Source organism: Danio rerio, chromosome 6, assembly GCF_049306965.1.
Source record: "Danio rerio strain Tuebingen ecotype United States chromosome 6, GRCz12tu, whole genome shotgun sequence".
In the NCBI taxonomy this organism is placed as follows: domain Eukaryota; kingdom Metazoa; phylum Chordata; class Actinopteri; order Cypriniformes; family Danionidae; genus Danio; species Danio rerio.
The window spans coordinates 10,325,062-10,339,005 of NC_133181.1; the positions used below are offsets into that span (position 1 = coordinate 10,325,062).

Genomic DNA, 13,944 nt, shown 5'->3' on the forward strand with positions numbered 1-13,944 from the left:
ATAGGGAGATACCCCTCGATCCAGTTGTGTGTTTACTGGTAGCACTGCCCAAAGAGATGTTTGATAAGGAAGCAAGATTTGTCCTAAGGATATTATTACTGGTTGCAAAAAAATGATAACAGTACATTGGATGGAAGAAAGTTCTCCAAAAGTGTCTCAGTGGATTCAGAGACTTAAACAGGTCTATATAATGGAAAAAATGACTGCATGTCTACAGATGAAAACTGATATTTTTCTAAGGAGGTGGAAAAGTATTACGACATATTTGGATATGTATATTTAGAGATTGCTTAACCTCACCTTAACATGACTGTTATTTGATGTAACTATGTAATACAATGTAACTTGATGTACAGATGTATCCCCTGGAAAGTAATTATGATGGCAACACCTTTTATTTTAATTTTTTTTTATTTTCTTCTTTATTTTTTATTATTATTATAATTTCATTATTTATTTTTATTTATTTATCTTTTTAGGTACCCCCTCGTGTGTAAGGGGTAAAAATGTTTGGGGAAGGGGTTGTTCTGTAAAATAAATATATAGAAAAATCTTAAATAAAAAGTTTCAAAAAAAAAAAAATTTTACAAAAATGTTTATTTTCAACATAAATATAAAAACCACCAAGCTGCTTTCTTCAGTTTATTCATGAAAATCTGCATCTGTAAAATGTTGTTATTATAGGCAGTATTATTTATTATATGCATATTTATATTTGTTTTAATAAAAACAAGTTTAGATTTGTCAAACTGTCGAGTTGTGAAGAATTATATATTTTATAATTTAAATTTTTTAAAATGTTTTTTGAATATACGTTTTCGTCTTGGTTCCATCAGTGAAAATTGTGTTGTTAACAATAATATGCCAAAAAGTATTCATCACTGAAATTAACACTTGTCCACGAGTGTTACCAGAATCTGGTGATGTTCACTGTAGATAAACCCTCGCATACGCAAAAAAAAAAACTGAACTATATTTTGAGTTTAAGTGAACTGTTTTTCCCCAGAATCATCTTCAATGTCAACCATGTGTTGTTAATAAAAACAATAAGCTTTTGTCGCCTAATAAAGCAACTGGCAAGTCAAGTTAGTCATGTAATTGCACACATATAGTGTTATTTTTCTGCCAGTCTGCCTATTTTCTCTCTTTTCCTTCAGCGGTCTGTTTCTTTGGAGTTATTGTGCTGCTTGGCCCTTCTTATGTCATTGTGGTTTGAGGTTTGTGAGTTTGTGTGTATGTATGACTTGTGTGTGTGTGTTTGTGTGTGCGTGTGGGAGGCTCAATGGACATTCAAATATAGAACTATATATAGGCTTCTCATATTCTTTAGTTTTACAGACTAGACATTTCTTGACTTGTTTTCGTCTCTGGGTAGTTCGGTTTGGGATGTTGTCAACATTTGCCCCCAGAAGTAAGCTATGACACAAACTCCATTTCAGCATCATACTCAAAGTTAAAAATTAATATAAAAATAATATAATAAATAATGTTAATTCTTTTACTTGAAATGTTTTTAAAAAAATATTTTTGTTGTTATTATTATATTTAAATAATAATAATTTACCAATAACTGTATAGATGTATTTCTGTCTCTCTATATTATTCATTCATTCATTCATTCATTTTCCTTTGACTTAGTGTCTATTTCAGATGTCCACAGTGGAATGAACCACCAATTATTCCAGCATATGATTTACACAGCAGATGCCCTTCCAGCCGCAACCCAGTATTGGGAAATACCCATACAGACTCATACAAGTGGAGAAAACTAAATTTGCCACTAGGAAAAAATATATAATGTTAACTGAGCCGCATAACAGCAAGAAGTTTGCTGGTTCGAGTCCCAGCTGGATCAGGTGGCATGTCTTTGTGGAATTTGCATGTTCTCCCCATGTCTGCGTGGGTTTCTTCCGGGTGCTTTGGTTTCCCCCACAGTCCAGAGACATTCGTTATTGGTGAATTGGATGAACTTAATTGTCCGTAGTGTATGAATATGTGAGAATGAGTGCATGGGTATTTCCCAATACTATGTTGCAGCTAGAAGATCATCTTCTGTGAGAAACATATGCTGGATAAGTTGGAGGTTCATTCCACTGTGTTGACCTCTGAAATAGAGAATAAGCCAAAGGAAATGAATGTATGAGTGTGTGTGTCAATGTGAGAATGTACAGTATGGGTGTTTCCCAGTGGAAGGGCATCCACTGCATTAAACATATACTGCAATAGTTAGCGGTTCATTCCGCTGTGGCGACCTCAGCTAAATAAGGGACTAAGCCAAAGGAAAATGAATGAATGAATAAATAATTCATAAATAAAAATATTTAAAAAAACTGTTTGAGGATTTTGTTTTGTTGAATTATATAGACAATAGTCAAGTTCTAGACTACCATGTTAGAAGAGTATCTGTGGTAAGATATAGTGTTAGTAAGTAGCCAGATGTTTCTTTTTTTTTTTCAAAATATATCAAATCTATGTGTGTGAGAGAGTTTTGTAGTCCTCCATATGTTTTCTGTCTTTATCTCGCATGCACATGTGCGCACACACACTTCCCACTTTCCTTGCCCAGTCTGGGGTGTTGCTTCTCTTCATTTTTTTTCCCTCTCTCACTCTCCTCTCTTCAGTTGGAGCGTCTGCTTGTTTTCCTCTTTCACATGTGGGCAGAACCTTCTAGACTCTCCTCAGTTGTTCAGATGTGTGACAGCTCAGTAATGTCGTTTTTAAAGAACATGATGAGCATTAGTTCAGTTACTGACTTTGCCTGAGACTCGGGATAGGCCGTTTTCTACCTGACTGTCAGCCAATCAGAAGGCACATCTGGCTGGCAGACTTAACTTCTGGTTGGTTGTATTAGCGTTACAGACAGAGCCATGCCCAGGTGGAGGAGTTTCAGACTGCCCAAGAGAACCAGACCTGTGAGTACACATGCCTCTGATAGATTTCAAAGGGGGTTTAAATATAAATGAGAGGTTTTTACATTAGGTAAATGTGTTGTTGTGTACTTCAGTACTGATTTAGGATTTGCTTTAAAGCATAATTGTATGGTTTATGCTTTGAATTATTTATTTGATCATTTATTCACTCATATACAGTATTTTTTACCAGTGCAGTGTGTTAGTTTTGAGATTAAATTGCGTCTTTGTTATGCAATTGATCATTTCTACACAAAATGGCACTGTACACTGCTATAAGTGTATTTAAGTAATATATTTGATTTGAGGTTTCATCCCAGTAACATTGGCTTCTAATTTAACGTGTATATTCTTTTTATTTTCCTCCATAATTATTCTTGACTTACTGTAATTGAAGTGCCTATATATGCACTTTAAATGTAGGAGTGCACTTGCTCATCTGCGTCTGTGTGTGAGTGTGTGGGTTTTGTCCCCATAAGCATGAGCTCACATTTTGGACTGTGTTTTTTGGGTTGCTCAGAAGGGAGTGGCTGTTCATTTTCTTCTCTGTGTTTGTTTATTTAGTCATATTTTTAAAGCTGAAACCTGTAATGTCTTGTAATTTGTTTTGGAGCAAAATGACTAGACTCCTGTTTTTAAAGTAAAAATATATTACTGTTACAATAATTACAACATTAATCTAATAATAATACTTTGATTTGTTAATATATTAATTAATATATGTAATTACATTATTACATATATGTACATTATTACATTATTAATATATGTAAGATAGAGGTACAACTATGAACTCACCGGCCACATTATAAGATACACTGCCCAACTGCTCATTAACACACAAATTTCTAATCAGCCTATCACATGGCAGCAACTCATTTGGGCATGTAGACATGGAAAAGACAATCTGCTGCAGTTCATACCGAGCATCAGAATGGGGATGAAAGGTGATTTGACTGACTTTGCCAGACAGACTATTTCAGAAACTGCTGATCTACTGGGATTTTCATGCACAACCATCTGTAGCGTTTACAGAGAATGGTGTGAAAAAGGGAAAATATCCAGTGAGCGGCAGTTCTGTGGGCGCAAATGCCTTGTTGATGCCAGAGGAGTATGGCCAGACTGGTTCGAGGTGAAATAAAGGCAAATGTAATGCAAATAACCACTTGTTACAACCGCAGAAGAGCATGTCTGAATGCACAACATGTACAACCTTGAGGCAGATGGGCTACAGCAACAGAAGATCACACTGGGTGCCACTCCTGTCAGCTAAGAACAGAAAACTGACGTTACAGTTCACACAGGCTCACAAAAATTTTACAATAGAAGATTGGAAAAACATTGCCAGGTCTGTTGAGTCTTGATTTCTGCTGCAACATTTAGATGGTAGGGTCAGAATTTGGCGTCGCATCATGGATGCAGCAACTGGCAAATCTTCGGCAACTGCGTGATGCTATCATCTCAATATGGACCAAAATTTCTGAGGAATTTTTCCAGTACCTTGTTAAATCTGTGCCACAAAGAATTTAGGCAGTTCTGAAGTCAAAAGGGGGTCCAACCCGATACTAGTAAGGTGTGCCTAATAAAGTGGCCGGTAAGTGTATGTGTTAGGTACGTTGTAAGTGTTGATTTTAAAGGCAATCACAAATATTACACAGACACAACAATAGCAAAGTACATTGTATTTTTTTTTTTTTTTTTGTAGTCCTGCTAACATTTCTTCAACGTTGTGGGGCTTTACTTCACCAATACTACAACCAACAGTGGAGACACTTTGATTGAGCAATAGAGAAATAGTTAGTGTTGTGATTTTAGTGACTGTTCTCTGTAAATGAAATAGCTAATAGTCACTTGCCTACTGGTACTAATAAGATGAAAGCGCCAACTACTAGCCTGACATAGATAATAAATCATTTTTGGCTGTTTTCATATGTGTAAATATGTATTTCTTTGAAAATGTTTTAAAAGTTTTTAAAATCTTGTCAGCATTGTCATTTAAACATACCTTTATAATAATTGAAACTTTTAAAGCGTTTTAAAATCCTTCAAATTTTCTGATATAGCCCTAAAGTTTGTCTCAGATAAACATTTTAGTTATATTATTATAGTAAATTGTGCAAAATATATCTATTTCTTATTAATTTCCAGAAATATGCATGTATGTTTGTATGACGTCGGTTGTAAATAAAGGAAAAGTGTCTGCTGAATGTACTCATATGGCACATATGTCTGATTCTCTGTGGGAGATTACGCTTTCCTCATGTCAGTATGGAATACTCTCTTCCATATGGTGGGAATTCCTGTCCAGCTGTAAGGAATCAGGGAGGGAAAACACCCTGAGTTCCCCTGAGGAGGGCGTATGTCTCTCCTACGCCCAATCACACTCTCCTCCATCTCTCCCTCGCTCTCCAGGGAGCTCTCCGCTGTTGTAAATCTACAATTAGAGCCTCCTGTATTTCCACTGTAGCTTTGACAATAGAATTAACATATCTGCAAATGCATTCAGACCTGCTTTCACAAACTCTTGCCTTAGTTAAATATTTAAGCAGCGTTTCTAAAAATGCCTTAGAAAAACACATTACTCATGTGCATCTTAAAACAAAACAATTGCAGTGACGTATTTTCTTTGAAGGTTTTTTTTAGTTTGTTAAAACAGCTCAAACATGCAATTTAGTCTAGGACCAGCTTTTAGGCTTGTTTGTGAAACCACAGGTCAGACTCATACACAAACTCTCATATATGTTTTGCAGATATTCAAGACAGTTAACACAGAAAATAGACTTTTATGTGCAGTACAAGCAGAAATAATCATTTAGACAATACATAGGCATTTGTTTTTTGTAAAACATAGGTGTCAAAGTCAATTCTTTGAGGGCCGCAGCTCTGCACAGTTTTGCTCCAACCCCAATCAAACACATCTGATGTAACTAATCGAGGTGTTTAAGATTCTTTTGAACATCTTGATTATTTGGATCAGCTGTGTTTGATTGGGGTTGGAGCAAAACTGTGCAGAGCTGCGGCCCTCAAAGAATTGACTTTGACACCTATGCTCTAAGAAGATGGGAGCCTCCTGTATGATTCAGTAGTTTTTAAAAATGATTATAATCATTTCAGATTACTGTTGACTTAAATGCCTGGGTGTTTTAAATGGGTGTTAAGTAGGTCTTTTAGTTTAAAAGGGATCCTATTGTGCTTTTTTTTCACTTTCAACTCTGCACTGTTTATGAACCAACATAGGCTCATTCTGAAAATGTAGCCCTATATACATTTCTGGAGATCGCAAATTATGTAGCCAGAGGTAGCTGCATTTCATCTTTAAAACAAACGCTACGGGGCAGTATGATGCCGTTTGTTTTTGCGATTACCGGCTGACCGCTTACCTCCGTATGGACGGCTTTCCTGCTGTTACCAGTTTGTCCAGTTAGATTGCCATGTATGCTAGCGGACTTGAGATTCAGAGAGGAGTTGACCACGACGACGGGTTCAAGTCTGGCGAAGAACGGTTCCAGAAAGTTGGTAAGACAGAAACAAAAGCCAAAAAAAATAAAATAAAGAAGAAAATAACAGGGTGAGAATGTAGTCAAATCTGAAAATGTGCCAAAAATCAGGTGATTTTCTTTTTCTTCAAAGCAAAGATAGCTGTTATATGGAACTTAGGGTATTTATAGTGGCTTAGGAATCGTCTGATTGGTGAATTATAAATTGAATAATGCGGGGCCGGCTGCAAGCAATCATAAGCACGTGATCCTCTCCAATTTAGTTTATGAATAAACTTTACTTAGTTTTAAAAAAGTGTTTTAAATTGAAAACAGTCCACGTACAAACTAGCATATCACCCAGTGTTTCTGAATAACTCTGCGTCTACATTACACTGCTGAAAACGCATATCACATGACCACACTCTCACACACTGGAATGCACTGCATCATATCTACACAGATGAGAGCTGTTCTCGTCGGAGTGTTCATCAAAGATCTACCACTGGATCTAACCTCACTATATTTGTTAAACGTGATATTTAATTTATCTTGTTGTCTATATACAACCATATATTCCCCGACTTTGGCTTTTTAATCTATTACTTGTTCTCAAATAACACGTTTTGGCTGAGACAAGTTAATAATTATTGTAACCGCGTACACAGATTCTGCACATTTGACTGATTGCATGCCTTTATTTCCTATAATGTATAACCTTATTGTTTGTTATACTTTTATAATGACCATTATTGATTATTAAAACTGATATTCAGCAAAGGAGAGGGTATACTTCGTAGTTTTAATGAAAATGAAAGGAGTCATTTATGTTATAGGCTGCGTTTTGTTATAAATATGCATACAGTGAAGATGACGGTCATATAAATATGCAACTACACGACGCCTCAACATTCTGTTAAGTTGCTAATATCAAAATGGAAATAGGCAGTTCCTTATATCATGTTTTCATTTTATTTTTAAGAAAGTGAAACAACGTAGCCAGGGTGATGTGAATGAGGTTATAAAGTAGCCTACACTGTTCCCTTAAAAGATTTACCCGACGTGTCCTCGGGAGGTTATTTTAAATATAAAACTTGCGAAGTCTGAATTTATAAGGAGAGGATGCAAGACTGAACTGTGTGTAGGCTACTTAATATATAAAGGAAAAAGCCCCAATTAGACAGTCGAATGTCTGCAGCCCCGCCTCCGTTTTCAGATGTCGCCATTTTCCCCCATCCATACTAACACAGAGCAGCAGCGTTTTAGAATGAAAATGGCCTCTTTAGCGTAGAAAATTCCGGCATAGTGTGGACGGATGGTGTAACCGTACCAAAACTTATACGTTTTAAACTAAAACATACTAGTGTAAACTGGGCCTCAGTCACTAGACAGCTGCCTCTGGTGGATTCTCTTCTAGTACAGCTGCCGCGAATGGCACTCGCAAGAGAAATTTGAGATCTGGAAAAGCATACACAGTGGCCCCTGGGGGATTCGCTAAAACAAAAACTGCGAAAAATCGTAGCTCTTGGGACGTATTTGGCGCTCTCCAGAAATGTATATGGTGGTATGTTTTTAGAATAAGCCTGAGTTGTAATGAACTCCCTTAAACACATGAGGATTGTAGTCCTGTGTTTTCTCTTAAGAACACAGAAACACACACACACACACACACACACACACACACACACACACACACACACACAGAAACATCAAAATATGCAATAATTCACATACAACAAAAGATGCTGTTTTATGGATCTGACATAAAAAGTTTGTAAACTTAATTAATGAATTAACCTAGTTTAATGCTGTCTGCTGTTCTCAATTTTTTTGATCTATTCAATAAATCATAAATCAGAAGTTTGAACTTGTAAGGCTTTATAGCACACACAGCTTTAAAGGCTCCGCACTCTTCTGAAAATGAGGAGGGAAGCAGCCACTCATTTATATTTAAAGACACATTTACACACATTTAGCTGGATCTCACATTTCCAAGCACTCCTGAGGTGTGTTAATACATGGTACATGTTATTTGAATTTATTTTAATAAAAACAAGGGGACAAGCAATATCCATAACTCAAACAAAGAGAAGAAAAAGAGGAAAAGAGAAACAAAAAAACCCTTTATGTATCTATCAACTGTAATAAAAGGAGCAAAACATAAACAAAAAAATAATAAAACTAATAATAATATAAATATATCCGCTTGTTAAGTGTGACGTCACGCGAAGCGGCTTCCGGGTCCAAGCGCTCTATTCAACTGAATGGGGAGACTCATGAAATGGTAATAATAATTGTTTACAAAGCGATTTAATGCTTTCGAAAATCACGATCGCAGTATATATGTCCATGCCTAATATCCGATGGCCAGAAAGTGATAATTTTTTTTATAAATTGTTACATTTTTGGTATTTGTTATGCAGCAAGCCCAGAGATTGTTGTGTACACTATGATTTTATAAAAAAATTCACTTTAATGTGTTATAGGAATAAAACATATTGTGATCATAAACGAATTGTTTCTCCACTCAAATGAATGGAGGCTTGGACCCGGAAACAGTATTACATACGTCACAAACACGTTACCACTTAACAAGCGGATACATATATAAACATGTATAACATTTACATTTTATTTTACTGAGTGATAATTACATTGAAACATCAAAGTTTTGACATGGCACTTAGAATATGTCTAAATTCTACCATGGTATTTCCACAGTAAAGTTTTATAAAGACACATTGTTGCATCAGGCGTTAGTAAAAATTTGTAATAAAATAAATTGTTTAATTGGGAAAAAGGTGAGTTTAGTTGTAGCTGATCTTCCAGTTGAATGTGTGTTTTGACCATCAGATCGGGGGGTGTTCAGTGCTTTCGGGTGGGTCAGTGCAGTCTAGGATTTAATGCAGTCAGGAAGGAGGTCAGAGATGGACAGACCTCCATAGGAGAACAGCTGTCCAGACCTGCCTTTTCCTCTCTTACTCATCCTGTTTCTCATAGTCTGCAGCTCAGTTTGAGCGGGTGTGTTTGATGAAGATTAGAGCATGTTTCTGTGTGTGAATTGATTTTCTGTCACTGTAGGGAGAGCTTGTCTTGGGTGGAGATGTGTGTGTGTGTTTGTTCAGTGAGCTGTTTCTCTCTGCAGGTTGACCATTCCCTTATTTCTCTCAACCTGTCCTTGTTTTTTCCTTTTTTTGGGATGAATTTTTTGCATGAACTTTAGTGTGAGTGATTCCTGATAGGCGTTCCGATCTTTATCCAAATCAAATATCTAGTATATGAGGTTTTTCCAGGTGGAACCGAAATTCTATTTGGAAATGAATGTTGGGTGGGACTTTATTTTATTGACCAGGGTTTTATTAGATTTTTTTTATGACAGCTGATTATATTAAAACTTGATTTTTATGTATTGTATTAAAACTTGATTATATTAAAACTTGATGATTATGTATTTTTCCTGTACAGTAAAATCAGTAATATTATAAAATAATGTTACAGTTCAAAAGATGCGTATTTTGATATATTTTAAAATGTTACAACTTCTTTATTCCAAAGTTACATTTTCAGCATCATTCAGGATACTTCAAAACTTTAAAATGCTGGTTTGCTGCTTAATTATCAAATAAAAAAATAACTGGGAATGTTAAAAACGGCTTTTTTCGGTTTTATATTTTACTAGAGACATTTTAAAATAACTTATTTTTATTTTATTTTATTTCATTTTATTTTATTTCATTTCATTTTATTTATTTATTTATTTATTTATTTTATTTTACAAATTCATGGAGCCTTGAAAACCATTGTTATAAAACAAAAGTGTATACACTTTTTGCCAGTTGTGCATTTCCACATTTATACGCACACACACACATGATTATTTCTATGTACACACGTCTATGGACCAAGGTGACTATGGAAGAATAAATAGACTGTTTCAAAATTCTCAGTTTCTTTGGCAACAATCTTAAAACTTACTGACCCCATATATTACTGTTCTAAGGTGGTGAGTCACTATATTTTTATAATGTAAGATGATTTCATATATCCCTTACTCTGTATCTGCAGTTGTCGGGTGGCTGCGAGCAGACGGTGGTCCTGCAGGATTTTGTGGCCGGGTCTGTGGGTGAGCTGAGCATTCAGTCGGGTCAGACTGTGGAGCTGTTGGAGAGGTCTGGAGAGCGGCCCGGCTGGTGTCTGGTGCGCACTACCGAAAATTCGCCCCCTCAGGAGGGTCTGGTTCCCAGCAGCACCCTGTCGGTGTCTCATTCACGCAGCAGTGTCGACATGGACTGCTTCTTCCCACCTGGGAAAGGTAAGTCACGCTAAGATACACCGCCTACTAAAAAAGAGATCATCTGTCGATTTCTAATGGCTGCATAAAGCATCATGCTTAAAAATAAGCTATACTCCCATTGGTGTAAGAGTGAGCACCACTTGATGAGGTAATATAGACTGTAATGCGGTCAGATGATTATTGTTATGTTGGTTTGGTGACCATGTATTTGTAAGAAGATTTTTTTGAAGTATTTGTTCACATTTGTTTTGTCAGATGAGTTTAATTTTGATTAATAATAATAAGCACTGGGCCACCGTGCCACCCATCTAGGAAAGGAGGAGATGTAGGGGTGGAAGGGGCGAAGATGGTTGTTATATAAAACTTAGGATATTTATAGTGGCTTAGGAATCGTCTAATTAGTGAATCATAAGTTGAATAATGCGGGCCGGCTGCAAGCAATCATATGCACGTAATCCTATCGAAATTAGTTTGTAAATAACCTTCACTAACTAATGCATTAACTAGCATTAACTAATACACCCATATTGTAAAGTGTTACCTCCCGCAGGCACAGGACGTCAACATGAGGTCCTATTGACGTTATTTTGTTTGGAAATGAAAATCGGGTTGACGTCAGAGCCCAACATCAGGTCAACATCAATGTCCAATTTAAAATCAACCTACATTAAAATCAACCAAATATCAACATCTAATCATGTTACACGTTGATGTTGTGTGAACTTTACCACTATGACATTTAATAGACGTTGAATTTTAGTCACTTTCCAACACAACCTAAAATCAACCAAATATCGACATAATTTGACATCATTATTGGCAACAAAATATTGTTGTCCTTAGACACTGTTTATAATTGCTTAAGTCGGCCAAAATAGGAAATTCCAAACAGCTTTTATAGACTTAAAAAAGTTTTTGCTCATAAAAGGGGAGAGTTCAAGGAACTGGCTAAAAATCGGAAGAAAAGCCGCTATGTAATACACATTCTTTCAATACATCCATGTGTACAAACTTTTTTGTACGCGATAATTCGTTTGACAGCACCAATACAGCTGCAGGCCTAGCTATGTGTATAAATATGTTAATGTGTGATATAAATATCTGATACAAACACCAACACACTTATACAAAATTCAAGAGAATATAAATAACACACCCGGCCATGTAATTACTGCAATGGAATCGAGATGCACAGCAGTGGTGAATGTTTATTGATTACGAAAAATTAAATGCAACCGTTGCGACAAAACTAGACGGCTATTATTAATAATAATAATAATAATTCCTTACATTTATATAGCGCTTTTCTGGGCACTCAAAGCACTTTACACAATGTGGGGGGGGGAGAGATCTCCTCATCCACCACCGTGTGCAGCATCCACCTGGATGACGCGACATCAGCCATTTTGCACCAGACCGCACATGCCTGGGGGATGGGGATGGTTAGGAGGCCATGATGGGCAGAAGCCAGAGGGCAGATTTTGGCCAGTTTAAACCCCTATTTTTTTTGAAGGACATCCTGGGGTTTTTAACGACCACAGAGAGTCGGGACCTCGGTTTAACGTCTCATCCGAAAGACGGCGCTTACTGAGCAGTATAGAGTCCCCGTCAATATACTGGGACATTAGGACCCACACAGACCACAGATTGAGTGCCCCCTGCTGGCCTCACTAACACCACTTCCGGCAGCAACCTAGCTTTCCCATGTGGTCTCCCATCCAGGTACTGACCGGGCGCAGCCCTGCTTAGCTTCAGTGGGCGACCATGTAAGAGTTGCAGAGAGCTAGCTGCCGGCTAAATTAGCCGGAGTATATTATTGTGGAGTATAACTTTTTGTTATGAATATTAAATAATACTGTAACATAGTAAACTGATAAACTGTAATAAATACTATAACATGTAAACTGCGGTGCATCATGATGATGTATAATTATAGCATAGAAAACTGAAGCCTGCTGAATAATTTGTTTATTACTACAGTTTTGTCGTACCAACAACAATATAATTACTACGACAGTTTAATTCAAGAAATTATCTATATTATGCTTCTAAACAATATAGTATTTACTATAGTATTTTTTCATGTAACGTAGCTTATACAGTATCTACCACCTCAATGACAGGAAAATATATTTTAGTTCAGTCGAAAATTTGGCCTTCTTCATGATATAAGGATCATGAACAACATATGTGGTTATTTTCTATTTATATCTCCATTGAAAAATGGTATAAATCGCAAAAATATTGAGTTTCCTATGTGTCTCCCATTCATTTTTAACTTCCTGCCCTCCATCTAAATTTTGCACAATCCTAGAACCACGTAATTGAAAACAACCTATTTAAATATAAGACAATAGTACACAAATTAGCAATTAAAAAAATTGTAAAAATGCAATAAATAATATGAACTTAAAGTACTTGACATTTCTACTTTTGCTACACTGAATGCTAAAGAGCAGCCTAAGCATTCTGTTCCATATTACCTTTGTGTTCCTCTGGAGATAACAAAGCCCTGCAGGTTTGAGTTTAAGTAGATGATGAGAGAATCTTGATGTCAGGACGGTCTCTTCCTTTAAGCTGTTGTACACGTGTCCACAGCTCTAAACAGCACGTGCTTTGCTTCTTCCAGGGGAGTCAGGAGGAACAGACAGGGTTTGATCAGTAATTAGCGGGGTGCTTGCGATGCTGTGAAATGCTTGTGTCATGCATGCTTTGATCCAGCTCGGGGATCTGTGTGTGTGTGTGTGTGTGTGTGTGTGTGTGTGTGTGTGTGTGTGTTTGTGTGTGTGTGTGTGTGTGTGTGTGTGTGTGTGTGTGTGTGTGTGTTTGGTAGAGTTTTAATGCATGGACTCTCACAGACATCTGAGATGGCTCAACAGTAGAATCACAATGAACTCTAAAGGTTGTAACTTTTCACAATTCAGTTATGTTTATTTACATTACATATATTTATTTATTTAGATAATGTTTTTATTCTGAGTGACTTAAAGTGTTGGTCCACTGTGATATTTTATACTTTAGTTGATGTGTAATGTAGCTGTGTGAACATAAACAACATTTCTGTATGTTTTACGCTCAAGGTTCAATGCAAAGGGAGACATTTTACAGCAAAGCCTACAGACGAATACAAAAAATACATCTGGGTTAATGAGATAATTAACCCTTCAGGTTACGGGCATACACCTCGTGTAGCAAAGGGCTTGGCCAAAGGCACTGTAATGTTATAGCAGAGAAAGCTAAAATGCCGTCTAAAAGCTGCTTTTTC

The 13,944-nt window shown here is 36.5% G+C and overlaps 1 protein-coding gene across 3 annotated transcripts in view; it reads left to right on the plus strand.

Annotated features, from left to right (window-relative positions):
- The window catches only part of kalrnb (kalirin RhoGEF kinase b), a 173,012-nt gene that overhangs the window by 115,175 nt on the left and 43,893 nt on the right, over positions 1–13,944 (plus strand). For 2 of the 3 annotated variants that reach the window (XM_068221789.2, NM_001327989.1), the window contains 1 exon segment: positions 10,451–10,697. In XM_068221789.2, the coding sequence (XP_068077890.2) occupies positions 10,451–10,697 (247 nt within the window). 3 annotated transcript variants of the gene reach the window in all.